The sequence below is a fragment of the Falco biarmicus genome, chromosome 5 (assembly GCF_023638135.1).
Source record: "Falco biarmicus isolate bFalBia1 chromosome 5, bFalBia1.pri, whole genome shotgun sequence".
Classification (NCBI taxonomy): Eukaryota; Metazoa; Chordata; class Aves; order Falconiformes; family Falconidae; genus Falco; species Falco biarmicus.
In genome coordinates, this window is record NC_079292.1 from 90,230,555 (window position 1) to 90,258,306 (window position 27,752).

General features: G+C 40.8%; 1 protein-coding gene across 6 annotated transcripts; it reads right to left on the reverse strand.

Annotated features, from left to right (window-relative positions):
• Nucleotides 1-1,750: 1,750 nt before the first annotated feature.
• SPICE1 (spindle and centriole associated protein 1) lies at nt 1,751-27,416 on the reverse strand. 6 transcript variants are annotated; one of them, XM_056340393.1, is made up of 17 exons: nt 27,270-27,415; nt 26,671-26,718; nt 25,486-25,632; nt 21,530-21,629; nt 20,651-20,772; nt 18,932-19,029; nt 18,492-18,634; nt 18,119-18,259; nt 17,070-17,332; nt 13,905-14,036; nt 13,084-13,231; nt 9,109-9,327; nt 6,683-7,077; nt 5,240-5,411; nt 3,930-4,032; nt 3,509-3,596; nt 1,751-2,643 (listed from the first exon to the last, which is right to left on the reverse strand). In XM_056340393.1, exons 1-17 carry the CDS (start codon nt 27,348-27,350, stop codon nt 2,590-2,592), a joined length of 2,454 nt encoding a protein of 817 aa, XP_056196368.1. In that variant the 5' UTR covers nt 27,351-27,415; the 3' UTR covers nt 1,751-2,589. The 6 variants fall into 6 exon arrangements, 5 of the variants coding, with proteins under 5 accessions (XP_056196368.1, XP_056196371.1, XP_056196370.1 ...); XM_056340396.1 differs by lacking the exon at nt 27,270-27,415 and adding an exon at nt 27,005-27,254; XM_056340395.1 differs by lacking the exon at nt 9,109-9,327 and having other exon boundaries at nt 27,270-27,416.
• Between the last annotated feature and the right edge of the window lie 336 nt (nt 27,417-27,752).

Sequence of the window (27,752 nt, forward strand, 5' to 3'; positions counted from 1 at the left end):
AGAGAAACATTTTCAAAGGGAAAACAATTCCTATGTGATATACCTGATAAAAGGAGGACAAGAGAAAACAAAGGCTGCAGCTCTTCTCTTTACCTGCCTTTCACTATTGTGCTTAGCCTGGTCTGCGGCCAAACGTCCTTCTGCTGCCATTTAAGACAAAAAGAACAAACATGAAAGGCCAGGGAAAAAAAAGGAAGCAAGGCAGTAAAGCATTTATCTTGTAAGATCAGAAAGTCATTGGCAATAAAGCACAAAACACTGGGACAAGGCGATACCAGCCTTTCTGTAATTTAACACAATTGAAAAATGAAGATAAATGAAGCCCTAAAACTTTCTCCTTTATCTCGTATGAAAAATCAGATGTGCTGCTGCTAGTGACAGCTGCAGTTTGTTGCTTGGTCCAGAACAGGCAAAAAAAAAAAAAAGATAATGCCAAGCAGTAACAGTCTCTCAGCAACTGCCCTCAGCTTTATACCGTCCTGCAGAGTCCCCACAAACACATTTCCACTACAGCTCAGCTGCAGCTCGTTTTTAGCCCTGAAACTGGCTGAAACTGTGTGACCCCCACCTGAGCCGCAGGCAGCTCCCTGCCCCCAGTCTAAGGCTGTGCTGGAGTTGGTGGGAGGGTGGCTAGAGACTCCCAGCGAGACATTCCTGCCTTCTGAGCTGAGCAGAGCGCTCGGCCTGTGTTGGGAACAAGTTCTGCCACCAGTGCAAGGTCAGCTGTGCTGAGAGAGGAGTTACTTGTTTGCTCACGCAGCTGTGTGGCTTTGGGGAGCCTGGCTGGAGCTCTGGGTGGTCCCACTGCTTCCGCTGGCCGCGAGCTGGGTGCTCTGCACCACAGACGCTGTCGCATGGGGCAACAGTCTTACGGAGTCACTAGTCCTGACTCTGAAGCTGGACCTGAAGTCCTCCCAAACCAGAGTTCTATGGATCTCAAAGAGACTCAGATTTCACTAACAGTGTGAAGGAAAACCAGCAGTTATTTCTCACCTCAGTGTTTTTTGACCGGAACAGAGTGAGATGACTCCACTTCCAAATAGTTATTTGATACCGCAGCTTCCAAGTGAAGGAATCCAGATAACTTGAAAGACTAATTCCACTCCTGCATTCCAAAAGGAAATCTCAGTCTAAATGGTTACAGAGCATTTGTAGTAGCCATTAGCCTGGTGTAAGTCAGAAGCAACAGGATTAACGTGTGGGCATTATGGTTACGTACTCCATCCCAGCCGTGGCATTCCTGCCTCTGCATGAGTTGGGGGGCTTCTTCCAAGCAATTTTAGCTGTTACTTCACAAAATAACAGGACTGTAAGCCTTCACTTCCCGAAGTTAACACTGGAAAAACAAATTGCAGAAGTGTCAATGAATATTTGAACAGGTCCTCTTCTGAACCCCATATTTGTTTAGATTTTCTAAATCTGTTTAAAAGAAAAATTCCCTTTAAAATGAAAAGGAAAAAAGGAAAAGAAAAAAAGAGACAACTATCTTTTCTTCATTCTCCTAAAACTGAACTGATTGAAAGGGTATGGGCTGGCCCCTTTTAATGCCCCACCCCATCAATATCTTCAGGTGCAAATTTAACCGTTAAAAAAAGAGAAAATATTAAAAAAAAAACTTTACTCAAAACCTAGGTTTCAGACTTATAGATATTTTCTTCTCCAGACTTGCAGATTTTTTTCATTTTTTTGATGTCCATTATAAAGTTTTTTGCCCAGATGTACTACAATGTAAAGAACAGATATATAAGCATTTCCTCACAATCCTAGGTTTTATTGTTAATCATTAATAATAAAATGGTGGCTACATTAAAAAGTCAAATAAAAACAATATAAAAACATGGTCATTGAAGTATTATATACACACATAACAAACCAGCTTAATACAACTGTAGTCTTATCACAGTTTTCTGTTGAATCAGAGAGCACACTTCAGTACACAGCAAATACAGATTCTTATTTCAACTTCAAATAGTCACTTAATATTTACTGTAAAAATATTAAATGAGATTTAAAAAAAAAAAATCAATCCTCAAGTCCAGATGTAATCCCCAGTATGTTAACTGCACAGAACACACAACTTTTGGGAGCAACTGTAAACCACATATTTCTGATGCAAATTCTCACCCAGCAGGATTAGACTGGCTTCCTAATCTCCAGGCTGGTTTTGAATCTAGGTACCTTCCCTCCTCTCAGTCCTTCTTCACTTTTTCATTCCCGTATCTTGTGCAAATACAGAAAGTTTCACATGCAATTTCTAAAACCTCCCGTCTTCAGTGTATCTAACACTGATATCAGATGCTCATTTGTATTGCTACAGCAGCTTCAGTTGACAATCTTGTGAAAGATTTATTTGGTGAGAAGATGTAATATGACAGCAGCGTATCCAGTTCAGAAGCTCGTTCCCAGGACTTCCTATAGTGCTCTGTATGGTGTAAATACAGTAAGCATATGGACCTTTTCATACTAACGGCCCTGACATGAAAGCACTTCAGAGTTAAATTGTACATCTGGACAGAGGAACTACTGTGACCTAACTGTGGTTCATAAAAAAAATAAAATTTAAAATACAGGACTTGAGTGCAACTTCCTTTACATAACGTGCATTGACAATGCAAACCAGCCTTCTTCTTTTTGCTTTTCCACCTGCAAAAGAAGAAACCAGTTGAAATTCATACAACAGAAATTTCCCACAGACTTGCTGGTTAGTGCTGTCCTGTGTAGGATTGCTCCATACCAGCTCACCGAGACACAGCAACTTCTGCCGTCGGCACCACCTACTTTAGATACCTAGTTTAAAGCATATCTACCTTAAGTATTCCGAATTTTCCCTCTGGGCATGTATAACTTTGCTGTCAGGATAGGGAGTCTTGGACCCTAACTTTATTTCTCTTTATCACTCCTAACTGAGGTTGTTTCGGACATCAGGAAAGACGGTATTAATATCTCCTCACGGTTGCCCGCAAACCTATAAACAGATCTATGGCTGGTTTACCAGACTGTCCTACTGCCTGCAGTTCCCCGCGAAAGTGTCTCGCTGTAGTCCATTCTCCTCCTTGCACACTGGGAATCAGAAATCTAGACCGGGGATTTTTCTTTGCATTTGGATTTATTTACCCTTCAGCACCTGACCTGTGCAACAGGCTAGGCAAGAGCTCGCTTGCCTCCTGTGTGACTCTACCAGTACATCATAATGCTTAAATTCTCGGAGCCATCAGTGAGAGACTGCCAGAGGTTCTCAGCTCTAATGCATGAAGATGCCATGGCAGAAAACATAGTTACAGGATTACTCACTGGTAAGTAACAGCTCTGTGGCAGCAAACAACTAGTGTCACTAGCACTCCAGTCTCCCCTTACCAACTGTCTGGAATCCAAACTGTCATAAATCAATTACTATTAGCCTTGGTAGATTTAAGGTAGGACGAAGCTCTCTCACTTTCTTTACCTGTCTTGCTTTTTCCTTATATGACACCACAATCAAACTTTCTGGCTGAAGATTTTTCAGTCTTACCTTTGGCCTTTGGCTAACAGAAGTTAATTTCACGCTTTCTGATGTGGCACTTAGGGGTGAACAAGGTTTGCTGGAGTCTCCTACAGACCTGTAGACATTCAAAATGAGATTGAAAAAGTGAAAAATGGAAGCAACTACTAGAATCACGCCTCAGATCCTGACTTAGGACCCCTCATCAACAGTCCTCAACAACTCATGTCATCTGTCTTATGTCACATTGCAGGTATTTTAAATACAAACAATGGAAGTTGTGAAAAAGCTGTTGGACCTTTGTCCCACTTCCACAGAGTTGAGTGTGGTGAGGTCAGGGAAAGTCCGTGAAGCCAAAGAAAAAGATGGCAATTTTTCTATTGTGTTCAGGTTCTGCTGCATGGGTAATCAAGACACTTGAAAAATGAAATAGTAAAGGGTTAATTTTTACCTTCTTATACTGGTCATACTGGCAGGGGAAACACTACTTTCATTGGAGCTGTCCATAGTGACTGTCACAGGCACAGACACTTCAATTGTCTTCCTTGCATTTTCTAGGCAATAAATAATAGCTTGATTCTGATGAGAACACAGCAATGTTTCATAACATTCATTTCATTTTCCCATTTTTTGAGGGGCAGCACCTAACTCCTCACAATTGCAGAATATTCACAATAGAATATACAGATCAGACACAAAACATCAGGCTAAACATCAACGCCACACCCACTCTCTGAAAATGACAGCAGATACTCAGAGCAACTGTGGATAACATGGAGAGACACTGAATGATTCTTCTACAGATTGATAAACTTTCTGGGTTTTGGCAATCAGAGGCTTAGAGACTTCCAATTTCTCTATTTTGTTCCTTTAAGATTTTACTTACCATGTTGAATGTATGTTAAAACAGCTGTAGAAGTGTTAAAAGTGTTATGATTTTGCTGTGTGAGTCACTGCACACACACCTGCGTGCATATGCACACACACACACTGTGGTCTCTCCTTCCCCTCAAGTCCTTCCCTTTATATGCCCTCTGTGGTTTAAGAAGGGGGAAAGGGCAGGTGTTCTAGACAGAGCATGTGTACGTGCTCACCTGCAGTTCTGCCTGTAATTACAGTGACTCCATGAAAAGATAAATCAGCCCTCACCTGCTGGAAAGTATTTTTGTTTCTAGTTACACATGGCAGCTAATCTGTGAATCCTGAATCAGCAAGAATATTCCCTTTACTAATTTACCTCTTCAGATGACTGGAAGCTCCAGTTATTTCTATTAGCACTGGTAGTAACTCAGCAAAGTAGTCTCATGGGAAGAGCACCAAAGACACCAAAAACCAAAATGTGGCTGAGAACTGGACAACCACTCTGCTGCGATGTTTAGAAGCCTGATTTAAATACTTAATTTTTTTATAAAAGATTCTCCGGCAGAGAGGATTGATCGAAAAGCCCAGTTCTGCCCACCAGTGACTACGTAGCAGAGCTGTTCCGCAGCCAAGGACATAGCAAAGAACAGATTTACCATGAAGCACAGTATTTGCAGCAGACCAATTACTAAGAAACTAACTTCAGGAGAAGTTTAGCTGATATATTTTTATCTCTCTGAAGTAAGGAGTGTTTGTACCATACAGTCATTAACAGCAAGTGTACTGCTGACTGTACTGCTGACCGCAACCGCTGATCCATCAGGTTAAGGACAGAGAACTCTCAAAAGGGGAACAACATTGTCTTAATAGTTTTTGTTTCTCCTGAAGCTGGGTACTTACCGGCAAAATGTAGGGATGGGGGCAGAACAGGAGTGACCATTGGAGGTACCATACCGGCAGCAGCTGATTTCTGCTGGTCTATTAGCTGCAACAGTTTGTCACGTGCTTCTGTACTCTGACGATTCAGCTCTGCTATTCTTTCCTCCAAGCTCTTCGATACCATCAGATGAGTCTACTTGGATAATTGGATAATTACTTCCAATTAAAAACTTATAATTTTCACACTCAAGGAAAGCATGCAGTATATTCCAAGTACTTCTATGCATTTTAATTTTCAAATTGAAAGTAAACATCATCATTCATATAGCACCTCCTGTGAAAAATATGATTTTGTCCCTTTCACTTTCCTGTATCTAGGTCCTAACTTTTAAACTGTTCCTACAAACCAGAAAAAACTGGCTATTGTCTGTATCACATACAGAAAAAAAACCCGAAAAAACAACCCCCAACCATTCAGCAATTAATCATAATTAAGAAAAAGCTTAATCAGAGAGACACCTATTCAGGAGGGTGTGGGGAAGCAAAAGCAGATTTCTAGTGAAAATATCATGGAACTCATCTTTAAACCAGGTTTTCATCCCACTGTCACCTCTTCCCCTCCACCTGTGGGAACTGATTCCACAAAAACAACACCTAAAGTTTGCATTGCCTTGTACAACATTATGCAACATAATGTGGAAAGTGACAACACTCAGCCTACATTTAAATGAGGAAAATTAAAATCTTTAGGATCCTTAATTGAACAGTAATTCAGCCACTGTGACAGAACAGAAGTAAAGACAGTAGCAAGGGCAGGGATCAGGCAGTTCTGTGATGTTAACTCCACTCACTGGGGTGCCACCAAAGAGCTACTTAGTTGCAGATTAAAGGTTTTCTGTGTCAACTGAAGACTTCAAGTTCTCCCTTTCCCAAAGATTTAGGGATTTTCACCACACAGCAGGACTGACAAGACAGACCCGACTAGTGCATACACTATAATCAGGTTTTTGCAAGAGATGTACCTGCCCTAACTTTAATTTCATTGGCTTCTGGGTCACAGTAGCAGAAGACATGTATGGCATGGACTTAAATACGTATTTTACAAGCTTGAAAGAACCTCTAGGTTGGTGCAGTGCTTTCACTGTTAATATTACCAAAGCTACAACAGTGATCACATTGCAATTACACCTCTTTTTGCAGCATAACTTTATCCTAAACTTTTAAATGTGCTGCATGCTTTTCAACACTTGTAGGTCCAATATGAGAAACTAATGTTGAGCTCTTTAGGGAATGACAAATACCACAAGTCTCCAAGCAAATTAATGAAAAAACTATTTGTTTTGCTACTCTTTTCCTCAAAACAACTGACAACAGGAAAGAAACAGTCTTAAAGCATCAGCAAGCTATGGGAAAGCAGATCAGCAGAATGGGGAATCCAGCCTTCCTTTTCTGTTACATTCTCACCTGTCTTTCTGAAGAGCCTGAACTAGGATTTGCATTTCGTACTGGGCCTGGCTGATACAGGCAGTCACTTGTGTCTTCAGAGCAGCCTCTGAATTTGCTCAGTTGAGCTTTAATTAAAGAGTTCTGCTGTGTGAGCTCAGCTATCTGTCCCAGCAGGTCGCCGTTTTGAAATAACTCTTCAGCTGTACTGTCTTTTCTAGTGTCACCTGGGCAGGACAGATTGATTTTCTCGTGGGAACTCTCCAAGTCTTTGTCTGCAGGAAGAGCTGGTTGCCTTTGAAAGATGAGACAATTTTCCTCAGTCGTGCTCTGTGTTCTCAGGGAGGAAGGTGAGCTCCTTTCCTTGCACAGTTCTCTTCTGCTGTTTTCAGGAGACTGACAAACGGCTGTAAACACTACAAACAAGAAATAAAGGAACAGTAAGGAAAGACACGTGATCCTCATCAAGGAAACTACCAGTGATTTTATTGCGTCAGGCTACTAATAATCAAGCAGGAACCTGAATTGTAACATCCAGCCCAAATAGTGTTATGTTACTGATCAAAATCACTCTATGCCAGATCCTGCTGCAAGAGCTCACCAGGTTTAGTACTTCCTATTGCAAACAGTCTCACATTTAGATGATTTAATTAAAGATTGAGAGAGAAGATAAAGAAGATCAAACACTACTTCTTGGTTAGTCCTCCATTTTCCTAAATCCAGTTACCTTACCTAATAAACTCTAAGTTTGCATTTCAGCTCTGACATTCTATAAGTATAAATATTATCCAGTACAAATAATAAAACAAAATAATAGAAGACTTTTGGCATATTAATAAACAAGCTATTTGCTCACCACCTAAGAAAGGGGAAGCACTCTGGTCAACAAAGGTAGCTAGGTATTTTTTGTGGTCATCATTCACAAACACGCCACGTACGGGTGACCAGATACATTACAGCACTGTGAGCTGCTATGTGTTAAGTCCAAGTTGGATTTTGTGATCAAAACCAGATTTTCTATGCTTTATATACCAAATAGCCCATTCTTTCCCAAGCTTTAGCTTTTGTCTCTTGAGCAGAGCATGGCATTTAAAAATTTACATACAAATCTGTTTTATGAAACAGTTTTCATAAAAGGAATATTCAAGAAGTTTTACATTTGTTGAGCCATTTAGCATCCTTAATGGTCTTCAAAGAGTAACAGTACATTTCTCACATAACCAAATGGTAGCTAAATCTATGAATACAGTTTTATATTCTTGTTTCAAATGACAGCCAACATCTTGCAGTTCTCAATGGGACTGAAAACACGTTGCTCTTTGCAGAACACTACCTTTACATCATTTCCTCCCGATTTATTGTGTGCTTCCTCACAGCACAGCAGCCCACCAAAAGGTTGAACTCGATACAAACTTCCAATTGCCCTGCCAACTCCTTAGAAATCAAATTTTGAGGTTTTTTTTTTGACTTGGAAAAGACTTAGAAAGCAACACAGCTGAAAGCAGGGAAGAAAAGGAGAAGGGAAGGCACAAAACCCCACTACTGTGCCCTACGTCCTGTCAGCAACCATCACGCTAGTCATAGATGCAATTATCTGCCTCTTGACATCAGAGGGTTACAGGGACCTAGCATATTCAGTAAGATGCGTGTGGTTACGGTGGCAGTTGCAGGAAGAGACAACTAATTTTGAGAGTCACATAGGATCCTCCCTTCTGCTCACTCCATTAAGTTGAAATGAGAAATACCTTCCCTAATCACCCCTGATGAACTTTCTTCCTCCAAATGACCAGAATTGAGCTACTGACCTATAAAACTCCTCAAGCCTATGGATACTGACACAAGACTGAGTTAATCTGGTTATCTGGCACCACATAATTTCACCCACAACTTCTTCAGCCACTTCCTGTGTTTTAAATGAAACTCAATGGAAACCTACTCCCGAAGTTTTAGAAAAACCTCTGCTAGAAATATTGACTCAAAGCAAGAGTACACAGCCTACAGACATCCTGGCTTGTCTGCAGCAGGGGCTGCAGAGGCATTTAATTTCCAGTCTTCAGTGGTCCCACCATTAAAAGTGATGGAGGCTGGATTCCACCATCAGCAGATGGAAATCTGAGATGATGCGCTGTATGTCACAGACAAAAAGCTACAGCAATCATACAGAAGTGACAATAAAACCAGTACAAAATAAAGATGTCGGTCTGGATTGCCACTGACAAGGCTGCAGACAGTAGATGAAGAGCTGCAGGGGACAGGGAGTCTAAAGGAAATCTAACACAGGAAGAAAAGAAATGTGTGTCTGGGTGCAGAAGTAGGATATAGTGCAAAGCATACATATTAAAAACTTTCCATAGAAAATACATCTCCAAAGGTAGCGTGAGATTGAAACATTAGCACACTACACAGGCTCCCAGAGTAACACACTACTACAGCCAGAGAGATCTCACCATTCTGGAGGGAAGACAATTCCTGCCTGCTCTTCTGCCGGGGGGGTGACAAAAGCACAGCTGGCTGGAAAACGTGAGCTGGCAAGCTTCTACCCACACCACCTGAGGCACCTGGCCTTGGGGGAAACTTGAAAGAAAGTTCTTCCTGTGGGGCTTTCAGTGTATTTTCCCTGTTGCCTGCATCAGTCCTGGGCTCAGAATAGCTCAAATCAGGTTTTTCTAAAGAAAGAGACAAAGCAAGGATAAAAGTTAAAAAACCAAAACAAACAAAAAGGAAAAAAATCAGTTTTAGTGCAACAGCAGTGTAGGGAAAAATCTTATTAAGAACTCTTATGTTCAGGTGTCTGAAAAGACAGACTAGAGCGTGTTCCACACACACTCTGAACTTCCTTCTGATCCCCAGGTACAGGACTCTCTCACTCGAGCATAATACAAGTCTTTACTGGCCTTTACTGACCAAGAAGAGGTCTTACATGTAGCCTCACAATTTCAGGATACGAGCAAAAGATCTGTTTGTAGCTCACGCACAAGACTTACTGGCACGTGACTTGTGAGTGTGGGAAAATTACTCTGGGGGAAATTAGAGAAAACTGGGACCTCATGGAAGTGTAGTATTACAGAAAGCTTTTTAGGGTAAAATACAGTTACCCCTTTCAGGACGGTTGGCATGTAAGGAGTCTACTTTACCATGGCTCCCTAAGCAATACACCCTGCCATCTTAGTACATGCTGACAGGGGTAACAGAGGGTGGAGAAGAGTGGAGACATCGTGGCCAAGCTCTGTTGTACTCCCTACAGGAATGGGAACCTGATAATACCACACAGCTGATAAGCTGCAGAGCAGTTGTCAAATGAAGAATATATGAGAAGATGTCCGCTGCTGAGCCAACAATTGCGGCAAAAATTACTTTCCTCAGATGAACACTGCTAAGTGTTTTATTGCTGAGAGAATTCCAGGGAGAACGGGACTTATTTGATATATGAATATATATAAGTCCCAAAGTGGGGAATTGTCATCTAAACTCCCAAATTACCAAACTCTGATTTAGTGTTTAAATATACGTTAAACAAATCTGTGCACAAAGTTTAGGTCAAACTGACTCTCTAAAGTTGTTAAAAGTGACAAATGAAGGGATTTCTAACCAAGGGAGTCAGCCTTGGGAAGGATGGGAAACAAAGAACGGATGGTGAAAAGAACACCGTTATCCAAGGTATGCAGAAAGAAGCCTCCAAGGGAGGAAAGTTCTGGCTGCAAGAGGAGACAAGCTGGTAAGGTGTTGCAATCCACTGATATTAACTTAAAATTAGTTGGAAGTAGGACAAAGATAATTGTGGCAGTGGGAGATCAAGACCTCTGACTCAAATAGTCCCCCCAACAGTGGGCAAAGGAGCACGCATAGTTAGTAAAAAGCTTCAACAGTGCTATCTGAGGATGCACACTAATATGCATTAGAAGTGAGAGAATTTTACACCAATCACTAACAAAAATACGTATAACTAGAGTCAGTCAAGCTCCATCTAAATGTAAAGAAGTAGTATAAGAAGTAAACAAAAGAGAGGGAAAGTTAGGGAAGAATCCGTCATAACTTCTGGGATCAGCTGATGGGCTGAACCTGTTTTCTCCCCATAGAGATGCCTATTGGGTAAGAACTTTCTTCTACAACTAACTCACGCTAGCTGTTACTAGGTGTATTGTTTTAAGCTTGTTTTGTGGTCAGTGTACTATCACCACCAATGTGTGAACTTTATCCTGTCACAAACTTGCATTTTGTGTAACAAAAACCTTCAGCTGAAGTTCACTTTGTGTTAAGTCTCCGCAGATCTGAGTAGTTGATACAAGGGATGTGACTCCATGATGCTGTCAGTGGGGGTCACTGAATAAGTTGGTCAAATCACCCTCCGACACCGTGGGCTGTCAAAATGCAGGGAGCGGACAGACTGGTCGGGCACAAGGGTCTCATCTTTCTTGGGAAACTGACAGGCTGATCAAATATAATGGGTTCGAGGAAACCCCCCCCTTTTCAACATGACAGTGAGGAACAGGTATTTAAGTGAGCTGCATTTGGTAATATTCTCCTGAGAAAAGCAGACCTAAACACTTGTCCTATATTATAAATTTGATGGCAACAGTGGTGGAGCAGAAAACAATCCAAAGCTTTTTCAAGCTCTCTGATGATCTTTTAATGACTTAATTAAAATCAGACATTTCTTCAGTAAAAAAAGAAGTTATTTTTCTGTATTTAACTACAACTAGTTTGTGTCTATGTTACCATCTATTTTGAATGTATCAGGGAGGCACAAAATGAAAAACATGAAATGTGAGACCACAGTAATTTTAATATGCTTATAACCACTGCTCTGGCAGTGCCATCTTTGAATTCCCCCTTCATGATTTTGTTCAGGGTATTTGTTTCCAAAAGAGAATTTAGTGGAAAATTAAGCAGAACTATCTGATCCCAAAATGCAAGACACAAAAAGCACCCTTCAAAGGCAAAAAGCCAGAAGAGGCTGTTCACATAAAATATTGTTTTGTGGTTCACATTACTGAGATTCTGAGATGGAATTTAAAACCTGCTCTACCATTCAATGACCCTGGCAAGAAATGAGAAAGACCTTCCTGCTCTGCTTCACTGTGCAGAGCTGCATTTCCAAAGTAACCTCCTCACATGACATTTGTCACTAATATCGCCCCCACTCCTCTCAGCCACTCTTCCTCTCTCCAGAGAGGTCTTATGCTAACTTATGCATGGCTTCTAAAACTAGCCATCTGAAATGTTTCACATCCAGTCAGGTGCCTTAAGGGTACAAGAGATTCTGAAAGAGGAGGAGGAAGAATGATTTTTGTAACTTCAGGAAGCTTTCCCTCTGGAAGATGCATTTTCGTGAGAAGAGAGACCAATAAAGAAGGAAGATTTGGAAATTCTAGTCCTGCAGAATTTTTGAATAGGAGGGTTTGGGGTTTTGTTGTTTTTCAGGGTGGTTTTGTTTTTGGGGTTTTTTTTGAGGGGTGCTTTTCTAATTGGGCTTTTATATTTTGGGGTATGATTTTTTTGTTTGCTTTTACGAAGTCTGGGTACATCACAAAAAGGGGATCTGGTATGTGGCTTCTTCCTGAGAACCCCACAGAAACAGTCAGTTTTTGAAAATAAAAGTGTCCACAAACCCACCATTTAACTAAGGAATACAAATAGCTTCAAGGAATCTTGGGATTCACAAAGTGTTTCTGACCTTGAGAGCAAAACTGACACGTTTAAACAATGATTGGGAAAGAAAGTTGGAAGAAAATTCCCTAGTGAAAGAACGTTAAAAGTACAAGGTGAACCAGGTTTAGTTAATTTAGCCATCAATGCTACTGCCTTAAATTCGCCTGCATCTCTGTTATATCTCACTCAACAGGTCACTCACCTCTGATATAAAGCCACAAACACCAAGTAACAGACTTCTGCCCTGTTAGTTAATAGGCCTCAGCAGCTGCTGTTTCTGGTCAGCAGCGACCTCTGATGTTTTATGGAAGAACCAATCTGACGCCGTCAGGCTGCCTCAGTAATAGAGCAGCGAGATCCTGATTCGGTTGGCTTTGTTTTGTTTTGGCATTTTTTAGGACCCTCAGAATAAACCTGACTCTGTAAGCCATCTTAATGGGGGAAGGCTACACCCTTTTTTTTTTTTTTTTTTTTAATAACATACTATGTCTCACTTAAAGCTCAGGCCCAGGACTTGGCTAAAAAGTTGAAGTCCTGATCCAAACAGAAGGATGCCAACAGGGATGGAATACAACCTGTAACATTGTTAAAAAATAACAGCAAAGTGCTTGTGCTCACAGCAGAGCCCATAGCATCTGAATTTCCAGAAGTGAGATTCATGCTCATGCAAGAGGTATTTATTCAAGCAGATACCTGTTAAATACCAGATTTTCCACTACAGGGATAAACTAGCCACAAATCCCATTTCATCCTTCACACATACATACACACACCTTGGCCGTTCACTGGACCTTTGCTTGCAATTCCAAAATGGCTTGGACTTTGTTCTCTTCTAGGTTCTACCAAAGGGAGGCCTTTAAATGCTTGTGTGAGAGATGTCAGCTGTTCATCTGTTACCGTCATGTATTGCTGAAACTTCCTCTAAAGAAGGAAGAAAGAGAGAGAGAAAGAGATTTGTATTTTAGCAACATGAATTAGAAAATTACATACTACAAGCAGTCCTGAGAAGAAATTTGGCCTCTTAATACCACTGCATGAATCTGTAGGATTCCAGTGAGGTGTTAATTATTAGTGTCTCCATGCTTCTCATTTATTTCCCCTCCTGACTCAAATAAATTTTCTGGTTTTCCTTTTCCTAATTCATGACGCCACTTCCTCTCCATGCTTGCTTTATTGCTTCATTCCCAAATGTAACCATGGAACAAATCTACCTCCACTGCAAACCGAAAAGAAGTAAATGTAGCATTACATCTAGTCTACTCTATTGCTCCAGTAGTGTTAAAAGTATAGAAGCATGCAGGAAGATGCTTAAACTTTTACATTAATAAAGTAAAGCTCAGTTTCATGGAACTAGCATTTTCTCAGGCTTTAAAGTTAAATGAAGATAAAGTATTGGCTTTTGAAACATTCTTTTCCCACACCTCACACCTGCTATTATAATTCCCAGGCTCCTCATCCAATTTCATCATTTTATTTCTGTTTGTTGTTAAAATCTCTTGGAACGTGAGACAATGCATCTCAGTCAATATTTGCAACACAACTCTGTATGCTAACAAGTCATCCTGATGGATAAGGAGTAAGGGGGGCTCAGTACCTGCATAGTAACGTTTTCTTCCCTCACTAGAAGTATTTCTGCGGTCAGAGCATCAATCAGCTCTCTGTGTTCGTTCAACATCTCCTCATGCTGCTGCCTCACCACCTCTTTCTCGCGCAGCTGCATTTCACTCTAAAGAGGGAGAAAAAGTTAAAAACCTACTATAAATCAATACAGATTCATACTTGGAAACAGGAATGGCTCAATATGACATCATACTGTAGCAATAGTGGGAAGAGCTGTTAAATTGACTTCATTACTTTCATGACAAAATCCGGTTTTCAGGGCTTGAGAACTGTCAGACAGATGACTATTCCTTTTTTGTTAATCCACTACACTGTAGGGAATCCTATACATCCTTGTTCTTCTTTACAACCTTTACAGGCTGTAACAAGCAGCATTGTCTCTCTACACGGATACAATTTTTTTTTAAGTCACTGAATCTTCATGCAGTAATCAAATAACTCTAGGTGTGCTGATGCTTGTCAGTATCTTGTGCTACTTGTGCCTATTCTTTAGTTTCCTTAATTCATTAATGAAGACAAATTTGACTAAATAAAGAAGTACTTGCTTTCTAATGTTTTCCCTCAGAGAGAGAAAAAGGTCTAGAAGGTGGGTTTTGGTTTTTTTTTAGAGAAGACAAAAAGGTTTATTTGTTAAGTAATCCACTTGACCATGAGACAAAAGATATTTTTTTTTTTTTTTTTTTACTGTAAAGAACTTCTTGTCCTCTAAAGATATTCTCAATCTATTATTTTAAGGTAGACTGCTGCAATAGCCAGTCTTCCTGTACAAAAGAATCCCTTCCACCTCCAACAGGTAAATGGAATACACAACTGCCACTTTTTGGACCACTGTAACTAAAAGGGTGGAGGCTACAGTCACATGAACATGTCAGAATTAGCAAAAGGAGCCCTTCCCCAGATGGGTGCCTGCATTTACTCAAAGCAATCCCTGAATAAAAGAAATATGTCACACCTCCAAAACATGAGAGATCCTGAAAATCAGCTGGGGTACTCCTCTCTGCTGCCAGACAGAATGAGAGCACGAGCTGCCCATAACGTGCCATAGATTAGTTTGTGCTGGCATTGGGACCAGAGGTGAAAAACCACCAAAGAAGAGACAAAACGACTCTGCAGCCACATAAAGTGAATGAATAAATAAATAATTTTTGAGAATAATCACGGATACTGTCACCAGACACAAAGACAGGCAGACAGACCTCCTTTAGGCATATCAGAGACGAGGCCATCCATTTTCTGGTTTTCTTCCAGATAGAGAGAACAGCTTTTCTGTATCGATCCAAGTGAAGCAAACTGACACAGAAAATGGGGAAAAAAAAAGAAAAACCCCATAGACAGTCCTATCTTTTCTGAAACCAAAGACAGCACAAAATAAGGACTTAACCCTGGTAGCAGTGATGAAGCCTACTGATGCCTTAGATCACCTGGGCAAGCTATTCTGTCTACTCACCCTACACAGCATTAACCTAGCCTTGCAGGAAGAGTTTCTAAGCAGCTATACACCTTACATTTACACATGGGGAGAGCATAAGGTAAAACAGCTGTATATATCCATTCCTACCATCAGCTAGGGTTTGGGTCTGGTATACCCTGAAACAAGTACTTTCATTCCAGGCCACTGCTGGAATAATCACATAATAATCATGTAAGCTTTAACACTGCACCACAAAATGCCGAAGCACAGATAAAGAACACAGTGCCACAGATTAATGTAGTATGTGTCTACTCTAACTCTTCGCCCTGTGAGTCTGGGAAAAAAACAGCATTCTTAGCAGAATGGAGGAGGGAACAATTAATTATCACATTTGGCATATGATATCAAAAATCATTTAGAAACCAAGTCAGGTTTATCCACTTCCCTTTAAGAATTTCGTATAGTTTAGCAAACATTTCAGATGTTTCTTTTTCCCCTTTCCTCTATTATCTTCTTCTTGCAGACGTTGATTTTTTAATCACTTAAGAAAAATACTTTCATGCAAGATTCAGTAATTCAAGTTTCTCTTCCTACTTTTTATATATACTTTTGAGAATAAATTAAGCAACATCCTTTATCACAACTCTTCTGCATTCAGCTTTTCTGCAGCAAAGCTGGAAGATATATTTTGCTTCCCAGAAGAGGAAGGGAATCTTTCCAGAAGCTTCAAAACCTCTTGAAGATCCACTGTTTAGCTAAAACAGAGGCTTTTTAAATATCCGCTGCAGTCATTGTCTTGAAATGCATTGACAGCTATAATTCAGTCATTGGAACTTTGCTCACTCTCCTGGCTAGGCAAGACTGAAGCACACAGGATAGAAGTGCACACAAACACTCCTATTATTCCTAGCATCACAGGGATCAGATTTTAGGAAATACTCAGACAAGCTCTGCTTCCTACCAGCACATTCTCAAATTCTAATTGTAATTTAAGCTCCATGAAAAGCAGGAAAGTCACTGAAAATTATGTATGCACACTGTCTGCCTTGAGCAACTCTTTATACAATCAACCACACTTTGTAGCTTGAGTGACTTCTGCATACTTCTACTTATGAATTTAGGTAGTAAATTTATGAAAGTTGCAGACAATTCTGCAAGCAACAATCAACTCCTGGAAGGAGGGAACAGTAACACATCAAGTGGAAACAATATCACAGAGGTACTCAGTAAAAATTGAGAATACAAAATACATCTTTCAAAAGAAGTAGTCTCATTAAACACCCAGACTCCTTGGCCTTCTGTCTTAACAGGAGAAAAGCTTTAAAGATATATCAGATGTTACTTTCTCTTTACAAAGGGAAACTAGATAGCATCGCCTTTGGGAGGCAAAGGAAGAAAACTAATTTGTACATGAGGCTGTGGTTAATACTCTGATACAACTCTAAACATATTTAAATAACAAATTTTACATTATTTCTTTTGTATTTTTTGCTAATAGCCACTGAGAGACCTTCACTGCAGTCAGCTCCTCCCTTTCCGCTAGGCATACCTGTTGCTAACAAATTAAAAGTTTTAACTCCTAATTGCATGCAATCCAAATAAAAAGCAGTGATCATCAGACTTCACAGTAAACTGACTGGGAGCCAGGAAAGACCAAAGTTCACATCTGTAAAGTAATTTTATATCCTTTTTCATTCATTCTACAGAAGCAATTCAGAGTCTTCTCACCTCTTTGAGGTAGCGCATCAAACGACAGAGAGCATTCACCAGTGACAAGGTAAACCCAGCGAGGCCTTCACTTCTCTCAGTTTTTTGAACCTCACGACCTGTACATCGCTCATATTCCTCCAATTCATGCTCCACTTCATGTATCATGCGGTTGAGAACATCTAGGCTGGATCTGCTGTCCCTCTGAAGATCAGCGGGGACTGAATTAGCTGGATAATCATCCCTCCATCTTGCAACGTTCTGTGCAGCTTGTTTTCTTTTCACTGAGGGGGAAAGTGTCATTGGAATTTCAACTTGTATAGAGAGCTTTGCAGTACCAATGAAATTACATTGTTTATTGAAGTAAATCAAAGGAAAGGCCCTCCGTTGCCCTGAGCTGAAATGGACCATCAAAGAACACCCTCAGTTATCCCAGTTATTTTCAGATCATCAAAAAATGCATTTTCTGCCACCACATTAGTACCTCTCAAGTACGACTGTGTGGTCCTTTTATCTTAGATACCTGTTTATACTTTCCTCCTTCTCAGTTAAAAGCATGGAAACAGTTTGCCAATGAACAGCCAGCTAAAAAATTCAGCTGCTTCTGGGTGTCATATTTAGCGAGCAACTCTTTTACAAACTGTAACATGAAAACAATTGTATCTGATGTCAGTCCGCACATACAAATGTGTGTAGAATACGGGGACTGAAATGCATGATAGCCTGTGCAGCACAGAATAGAAAGCTGTATCAGAAACAGAAAAGCCCTGCACAGGAGAGAACTCCACAGCTAGCAAGGTAACGGGTAGCATCAAATCAAAAATTCCCAAATTTCTGTGGACTTCACTTTGCCAAGAAACATGCAGAATACAGAGGAATACACTACACAAGGGGCTGTGGAATGTCCATCCTTAGAGATGCTCAAAACTCAAGACACCCCACCCCCCCCGCCCAAATCAAACTTCAGTCAGCCCTACAATGATTTCCAAAGACCCCTTTCAACCTGTACTTGCTTATGATATTAAGGATTTTGGTCAAAGGGAGGTATGTTATTTGTAAAAGTACTAAACTTTTTGCTGCAATTTGCTTTTGTTTCTTTAAATTCGGGTTCAGCACTTGTCTCACAGTGTAAGTGGAGTCTACAGTCTCTTCTTTGTCTTCATTCTGAAGTCTTGAATGGATTCTTTTGACTACATTCGTAGCATTGAGGGCTGATTTAAACGCAAAACAAAACAAAAAATACACACATGAAATATTTCAGGTACATTCTTAACTGTAATATAATTTTTTTAGAAGAGCTGGCTTTTTAGTCTGGAAATTCATCTGAGCCAAATTAGCATATATATGTGTCTGTTTCTCACCCCCACCCAGAAAAGAAATTCCAGACAGGATCCTGTGAACAACCTAACAACATTTGATAGGCTGTGATTTGGCAAATCCAACCTGACTGATCCAATGATGGAGAAACAGTTGTTGGAGTCAAAGGCACACTTGATTCCTGTGATAAGGTAGTCTTCCTCCTATCCTTTTCAGCCCACAACTGAGAATTCTCCAAGGAATTTTCTTCTCTCAACAACCGAAGTAGCCTACGTTCAAAACAAGTGTAACAGTGAATTATAATAGGAGAATAGCATGATTCTAGATTTCTACAGTCTAGAAAGAGCTTTTCAAAATATCTGTAACTGCTCAGGTGAGCTCCCTACTCACATTCATTCTGAGAATGAATGTTACAACAGAGGCTTTCCCTAGAATCCCGAGGTCAGGAAAAGAAGACAAAGGGAAACAGAAAAAGTAACTTAACTATACCCATGCAGCACCTTTTTAACTCCACCTATTTCCAGTGTTAAGGAGATGGAAGCCTGAATGGATAGATTTGTACTGACCTGCCACAACTGATGCTGGATTTAAAATTCCGAGAGTCATGGTGTCCATCTTCTGACTGATAGATCGATAATGCTTCCTCTTCCACTTCATTAAGAGCCTTTTCAGGAGACAAAGAAAACAAAAGGGACTTCACAGTAATTTCAATTTGTTTTTTAGGAAGAAGTTAAGAGATCCAAATTTCTGGAATTGTTTCAAGAAAATACAGAAACCTTTGTTTCAGTCTGCACCTCAAAAGAAAATTAAAAAAAACAAACCAAACAAAACCACATCCCTCTGTGGGAAGAGTTTTAGGGAACATTAGTACCTAAGAAATACTGATGCTGACAATGATCTCTGAACACAACACAGCAAGTGATTAATTAAATATGCAATATTTTATGTGAATTATTTATATTAATTCAGACCACACATACTGTAGGATAAAAAAAAGCTTTACCAAAAAGGTGTACCAAAACAAATACAGAGATATAGCAGGCAGAAGATGGAAAAAGCAACCTAAATTACAGCACTTCTAAAATTTCAGCCATTTGACATCACAAGCTAAACAACCTTGTAATGAGATATGCAAAACTACGTTTATATTCTTTGCGTAAAATGCAACCAGAAAAAAATACAATCCTACATACCACATTCACAGAAAAACTTAAGCAATCAAATTTGGAATTGGGGTTCCTCAAACTACCAGGTTTCTGTGCTTCTGGGTAGGCTTCCATCAGATACCCTTTAACTATGATTTTTGTAGGCACATAAGGAAAACAAAATCTCACAGAAGCTCAGCAGACAACTATCAGTATGCTTTTCTTTTAAAAATGTAAGCCTAATCTGCAGCATGCATCCAGTGATACAGCTTACAAAAATGCTACAGTTAACTCTTCATATTAAAAAAAACTAAAAAAAAAAAAAATCACACCAAAATATGTGACAGAAGTACTGCAACTCAAACTGCAGATATTTGCACAATATGGTAGGAAAGAGGATTAGAGAACCATGAGAATATGGCACCATCATTTCCACTCCCACAGCCCTTTTGGTCTTCAGTCACTGTTTCCTGGGAGTGTCATATGCCTGTTCTCAAACCACAGGGAACATTCCTGGTACAACTCAGGTCATGAAAAGAAAACAGAATGCAAAGGCTCTAAATGAAACTTTAAACAAATTAAAACAATTAAAATAACTTTTTAAACAAATCTAACTAATTGTAAAGTAATGCGAAGTATTAAAAATGAAATTTGTAGGACTCATCAAGGCTGTGGGGTTAACTGGGTTACATTTACATGTGCATTATCAGAAAAAAAATTGGAACCAAACTGGCTATATCGCCATATATGCAGCCATAATTAGAAAATCAGAGGCATATTTCATAATGTAGCAATTAAGTGACACAGAAGTTGTTTTTTTAGCCTGTAGTTACTTTTTTCTCTTGCTGGTAACTCCAGCATTTAAAAGGGAGAGCATGCCAATATGAGAGCACTTCTATGAGACGTAGTATGTTTGTTTCTCATATTCAAAGGTTAAAAAAATCAAAAAATCATGATTCCCAGAGCCTCACTAAACAAACTCACCTCCATTTAAAACCATTTTCCACATATGTTATCAACATGGTTGATACAATGCGCAAAAGACAGGTGCAGTTCTGCTTGGAAACTCTACCTTTGAATATTCTTATTTTGGGCAAACAAAAAGGCCACAGGACATGCATGGAACAGAACATACATTACCTGGGAATCCATGACAGATTCACTAAGGATGGAAAGTTGAGTGGGAGGATCACAGGTTTGTACAATGGGTCCTTGGGACGATTCTATGTCACAGTTAGGAGCCATTGTTACATTAGGGAAACCTGAAGGAATTAGACAAAACAGGGAAGAAAACAGAGGACACTATCTGTATGTCGTAGGACCAACAAGCAAGTTCTCGTACTTTGCACAAAAAGGGTCACAGGGACATACGTTGCTTTAAACAACTGGCAAAGGTCTACCATGGAGTTATCTTAATACACTCAGCTGTGTACCAGGCTTTTGTCCTTCTCACCTGTGTAAATACCCTTGTGCAGAAGCAGTGTATAGATGAAACAGTCATTATAAGCAAAAGAGAATGGCAGCCTACAGAAAAAAGAACCTAAGTTTAAGATTTCACGTGCAAACAGCCAGTCCTGCCTTCCAGCAGCATAAAGATCCAAAAACCAGGATAAGAAAAGGAAAAGCCGTGTTCACAAATTGCTGATAAATCTTCAACAATATCCAAGAGCAAGCAGTCTACCCATGTAGCAATAAGAATCAGCACTACTACAGTGCCTCAAACTCATTACGGGCCAGTAGCCTGGCTGTGGAAATGCTAAGTGTGAGGTGTTTCCCAGTAAGCAATCTGAAATTCCACAATGGACTGATACAGTAGAATAACCGGCCATGGGTTGCTCTCCCCTGCCATGGGAGGTGGTGTCCTCATCTGCGTTTCACCCGACATGACCAGGCTCAATCATACTACATTAAATGATGAGATGAAATCAGTTAAAAAAAAAATTTTGCAAAGCAAGATTATTTACTAAAAACAAGGAGATAATCTTAAATGTACTACCACACATAAATGAGATTGTCTACCTGTTCGTGTGCGAGGAGCATCCCCAAAGTCTTTTGCCACAGCCATAACCTGATCAGATCGTTCCAATACATCTTGCAAACAGTACTGATCAGACAGAATCTGAAAGTATAGCATATAAGGAAATATTTCATACTAAGCAGACCAGTTTTTCCCGTTTTTTTGGTATTGTTCTAAACAGTTTGCAAAAGAACACTCAGCCAGACACTGTTTGCAAAGTTGGTACTGTGCAATAAGAACCTAATCAAGACAGATCAGAAAACCATGCCTCAGAGTGACTAGAATTCACCTTTTCTTTTTTCCGAAAAATTAAACAGTTATTACTTCCAGGACTCCCATCAGCACTGACTTTCCCTTTAGAGCCAATACTCTTTACTCCCTTCTCCTTCCACCCTGACACAAACAAGAAGCTGGGTGCTTATGACACTTATCAAAATGAAGACATATTAGCAATTTAAAAAAATATAAGTATCAGTATGTATCCTCAAATCATTTGATATCAATGTTGTTGAGCTGAAGGACACTTATCTACATCTGACAGACACCCCAAAACTGCACTCCATGATTAGATCCAAACAAATTCAGGAAGACTTGTTCCATTCAGCCTCAACTATTGAAAATCCTGCCTAAAAATTAAGCCACCTACCACCACAAAAGTTTCAACAGATATAAACACAGCTGACTACATCTAGCATCAGAAGACATTTTGGGAATCTCCACACACTTCTCACAAAGTACAGCTGTTGTATTCAAGGTCCCTCTCGCTGAGTATTTGAAGTCCATCGCTGGTACCACACCAGTTCTCTCCTAAGGAGGAAGGTCTTGGAGTGCAAAGCAAGAGGTATTCAGCTACTATGAGCCAAATGGAGCCCACTGGGGACATGGCTTCGTGGGAAAAACGCAACTCAAAACTCCTCACTCACTCATGGCTTCATTCATATAGCTGGAAATGGCACACTAGTAAAATTATATCCCACAACCTGGGAAGAAGGTAGTTATTCTTAAATATCTGAGAAGAGACCAGATATGTAAGTGACCTCCACTTCATTATGGTTAATCAAATTTAGCTGGAGAGACTGCAAGTGCTTTAGAAGATGCCACTGAAAAGACAGGATCACGTATGCCTTCCTAGAGAATTGAGTGACAATTCTCGCTCCCCCAGGAATCCTAAGAGGAACTGGTTTGTAACAGTTTCAGAGCAATATATGCTCTTATTTCCACAGAATTTCTTCCAGTGTCCATTAATAAGTTTGCTGGTTTATATTCAGCCTCATTCCAAAAAACTCTAGGCAGTGGAATGCTACCTGTTTCCCCCTCACCTGCTATTTTACTATGCTTTGTTATGTCAAGAAGTTTCCATGCCTTTCTAGTCTTTTGATCCTGAATTACACTGCAGGGTATTACACTTCTCCTCATAACCAATTTAGTAAATCAGTGAATATTCATCTTTCAATTACCTCATGTGTCTACTTTTTCAAATCACTATTCAGTTTTCACACTTGATACTAACTAAATCTTTTCCATTTAGCCATCTGACATCAAAACAACACGTGTTCAGACAAAGTTATGCCAGATCTGCAGAAGAAAGAAAAAAAGTTTACCTGTCCCAAAAGATCACTCCTTTTCCTAAGGCAATTAAAACTAAGGTGACAGGTTTAATAAGACAAAAATTATCCTGACTAATTTGTTTTCACCTTCCCTGCTAGATCTCTTTCAGCATCAGCAGGTTCCTAAGATTCACCCTCCAGATGAACACATGATAAACATTTTTAGCGCATTGTTCCCAAGGTACATTAGCCCACATTTGCTTGTGATCAGCAGAAAACAAAGTGATACCAGCTTCTAACCTCTCTAGGCCCATTTACGTGCCCTCCACAAATTCACTAAGTGCTGTACTTTGTCCCAGTCATTAAAATTCATTTTCCCTCCTGTTTCAGATTGTTATCAAAGATAATTAAACTGGACTAACCCTAAAATCTCCCCACTGCAGAAAAATGCCCAAAATACTACAATTTTTGCTTATCCATTTTATAACTCTTACTCTTTTTACCCTTCAACTTACAACTACAAGAAAAAACACACTAGTAGCAGCATCTTCCTAGTTTTTGTCTCTGAGTCTTTTCCAGTTGAGTTGGATTCAAGGGGCTAAGGAAGCTATGCTCACAGCAATAAAGGAAAAAAGATCACCAAAATAACAGAGACAAGGTGACAATCCACAGTGGTTGTGCTCTACTGGGAGACACAGACTGAGGAGTCCCTCTAGCCACTCTGAACAACAGGACCTAGCAATTACCAAGATTTAAGCCAGGGTCAGGCAAAAGCAGTATCTCTCTCCCATTGATTTTATTTTTCTCTACACACAAGAAGATTCCAGTGTTCCAAACATCAATGGCCAGCTGGGATTCATCTTGTATGGCATCACCTCCTTTAGTCTTCCTATCAGGAAGCATTTTTCCTCTGATTCAGAAGTAGACACAGACTATGTCAAATAAGAGTCATCTCTTAAATATGAAGGGAAAAGCCACTCAGGAGGATTTGAAATTTGCACATTGTCATTACAAATGGCAACAAATACAGAAGACTATTTCCTAACCATGAGTTTCACAACTGCAAAATACCAAAGTCACATAACAGGTAGCCCAGCCAAATCTTATAGCAGGTAGTCTAATGTACCTTTGTGATACGTTATTTATTTCTGCACGGAAGTCTTACTGAAACTAGCCTGCTACTACAAATTAGAGAAATTTCTATAAAAAGTCCACAGCTTTTTTAAATACTCCACTTTTCCTGCACTTGGCAGAAAAGTATGAAAGTAACAAAGGTCAAAAATCAAAAAGCTTGATTAGCACAATATCCTTAACACAAAAATTCTACCACGATTGCAGAGAAACAGGTGTCAAACAGGAATCTAGAAGGTGACCTTCAATTCTAAGTACTTTTGTTTGTTTCTGTCTATGCTTGAATGTAACCAGAGATCAGAAAAAGACTTCTGAAAATTTACAAAAGACAAAAGCAAGAAAAGGTTGGTGATGGTTAATATACTACACATTTACAGGACTACCAGATCACGTTTATTTTAACTGCTAGGTGAACACTGTTCACCATCACTCTTACTCTTTACCAGCAAGAACAATTCTCATTTTGTCCAAGTGCTGCTGAGGTCTGAAAGCTAATAACTATGTTTTGAGAGTAGTTTTCGTAACATATGTCAAGGAGTCACCTGCCAAGCGAAAGAAAAGGATGTCTACCACTGAAATCCCTGTTCAAACAAGTGACAGCTACTGTCTCTGTTAGCTAAACTTAGGTTTGCTGCTATAGTTCAATATTCAAAAGCAAACTAAACAATGTATTTTCAGAATGCTTCAAAATGTCTAGAGAACAAGCTTTTTGATCCTGAGATGACAAGCTTATCTGCTAGCAGCCATAGCTCCTCAACCTTTATTGTGTCAATTTTCCTTCCAGACAAGCTCTTCCTTACCAGCTTCTTGCCTCACCCTTTCAGCCCCTAAGACTCTGCGGTTTTCTCTGTTTAAACAAGCAATGGCAGATAAGAATGTCCCTCCTAGAAAGAGAAACCTTCACATTTCCATCAAAGAAACACACTAGTCAGGAGGAGGAAAAGGCAAGATAGCAGTAAGAACGCAAAGAATACAGATACTTTTCTAAACACACAGTTTAACCTGCAAACAGTTCCTGTTCAGACACAAACAGGCTCCCTGAATCGCAGAGGGCATAGCCAAGCAACAAGGATGAAACGTGCAACTGTAGACCAGTTAGTACATTAGACAGTCTATTCCAATCATTGCATACACACAGCACACAGAGGTGGAAGAGTGTAAGCACATACAAATCAAGTTATCCAACAAAAGGAGCAAATGTTAATCTATGTGAAACAGCAGTTTTCCACTACTGCTGCAAATCCTCTGCACCAGGCTGAAAGTGCGGATTTAGCTCTCACCTCACGCATCAGAGTCAATTTCCTTTTCTCCAAGGAATCAGCAGACAGTTGTTTTTGCTTCTTCCATTTTCTTTTCAGTGCTTTCTCTTGAAGTTCCAGATGCGCTAGTGCTTTGTTTTTTGATTTGTGTATTTCATGGCGACGCAGCTACATAAACATAAAAAAACCCATTTCAAAATCAAGGGACACTCTAAAGCAAAATCTGCAGGGCAATGCTAAAAAGCTCTTCTTGATTTTATCATTCATGTGCCAAATACTACTTATGTTAACTTCATGGCAGTACCAATGACAGCCTCACAAACATCCAGAAGTGTAAAATGCCAATCAGTACCAGCCAAATTTAAAGCGGCTCCAAAAGTGAATGAAGCAAGTCTCATGACTTCCACCTGCCCTGGACCACTGACTCAGCAAGTTTTCTCAGCTGTAAAGGGAAGAACACACTGAACACTACCACCTTATAATATGCATAAAAAGAAATAGTGCATTTTCCTGATTTAACACTGTCAGTCACCAGAGATATTATTTCTCTTCATCTAACAATTACATATACATATGTATTTTTTCAATTTAATATAAATTAAACAGATTAAATGTGTGAGGTGCTTGCTAAAGTGTCTGGAAGCTATCAAGCCAACCACTTATACAGTCAAGTCTATCTCTGCTATTGTGTGCAAATGTCCTGACTAACGTGTCAAAATTTAGAAACAACAGCTTATACTGCCTATCCCAATAATCAGTGCTACCAAGGAAAATGAAATGTAGTTTGCACATATTGTGATGAACAGGTCGCCCAGTATAAAGAAATTATATTAAACCATTTAAATGAAAATTGAGTAACCTCAGAATTAGAAAGACTCCTCAAATGAAGCACGTCTTACAGTCTTTCCAGCAGATATAAGACTTAATTCCAACTAATCCACTGAGGTTTTATGTATTTATGTTTTTATGCTTTTACGATTGTATACAGTTAATAAAATCTATGGCTACTGCTTCCCAATGGAAACAGAAAACTGAAAAACACCAACTGCCAGAGCTGGGGATGCATAACACCAATTTTTTCAGAAGCTTAAGAACGGCAGACTAAACTGGCAGACAGTACCCTGCAAGTATGGCAAACACTTATGGCAGATAACCACCTACATCTCCTTGCCACGGAGAAGGAGCAGTGATGGCTGTTATACTTACAATATCCTCAGGAGTCGCCCGGTGGACGGTCAAATCTTGGACGGTGCTCTGCAAACAGGAACCAGAGAACACATCAAACCCCAGAACGGAGGAAAAAACCGGAATTATTTTTTTTTTTTTACGTTTCATTAAAAAACCACAACCTTTAAACTACAATATAAACCGGCAAGGGTGCATTTTTATGGCACTGTAAAGCATTCCACCCCAGCGAGGCAGGCAGCAGCAAAAAGGACACGGTTATCAGGGAGCTCTGAGGCGCGGGCAGCCAGGCGGGAGGCCTAACCCCGCGGGCCCACGGAAGCGAGCGGGGCCTGTCCCCTCCGCGCACACCCACCTCTGCTCACGGTATCCCGCCCACGGCCACACAAACCCGGGTCCCTCCGCTGCGAGCCCCTGCGGAGGTCTGTGCCCGCTCAAGGCTGCCCGGCCCTTCCCCCGCCGCCAAAAGGCCGCAGCGCGCCCTGCGCGCCGCCCAGCAGAGCCAACCGGCCGCCGGGCCCGCCTGGCTGCCCGCAAGCCGGAGGAGGAGCGGGATGAGGCGGCGGGGCCGCAGCAGGCCCGAAGCCCGGGCTCGGCACCCGGCGAAGGGAAGCACTCACGTCCCAGTCCCGCTTCGCCGCCGGCTTCCTCGGGGCCTTCCTGCCGGAGCCGCGGGGCCGCGGGCCGCGCAGCACCGACATCGCGGTGAGGGGGCGGGCACGGCGCGGCGGGGGCTGCTGCGGGTTACAGGCCTCCGCCCGCCGTTGCCATAGGGACGGAGCCGGTGTTGTGGTGTTTGGTTTTTTTTTGGTGTGTGGAGCTTTTTGGTTTTGTTTTGTTGTTTTTGTTGTTGGGGGGGGGGAAGGGGGGAAGTCCTTTCTCCCCGCCCTGAGGGGAGCCGCGAGGAGCGCCGCTGGCGCCTTCCGCCCCTCAGGCCACCTCAAACCAGCGCCCGAGCGGGGCGTCCGAGCGGGAATCCTGGTCCTGCTGCCCGAAGCGCCGCCACCATTAACTCAGACACACACACACACCCCGCCATCCTCACGCCGTCTTCCCGCCGCCGCCCCTCCGCTCGGGTAGGTATCGCCCGAGCCTGCGGCTCC

Excerpts from the sequence above, each read along its gene's own strand:
- SPICE1 (XM_056340393.1), bottom strand. The coding sequence starts at position 27,350 with ATGTCGGTGCTGCGCGGCCCGCGGCCCCGCGGCTCCGGCAGGAAGGCC. Across the intron at positions 26,719-27,269 it reads CGGCGAAGCGGGACTGGGAC|AGCACCGTCCAAGATTTGAC; the intron begins GTGAGTGCTTCC and ends TCCTGTTTGCAG. Across the intron at positions 5,412-6,682 it reads CAGGCTCTTCAGAAAGACAG|ACTCATCTGATGGTATCGAA; the intron begins GTGAGAATGTAA and ends TTATCCAAGTAG.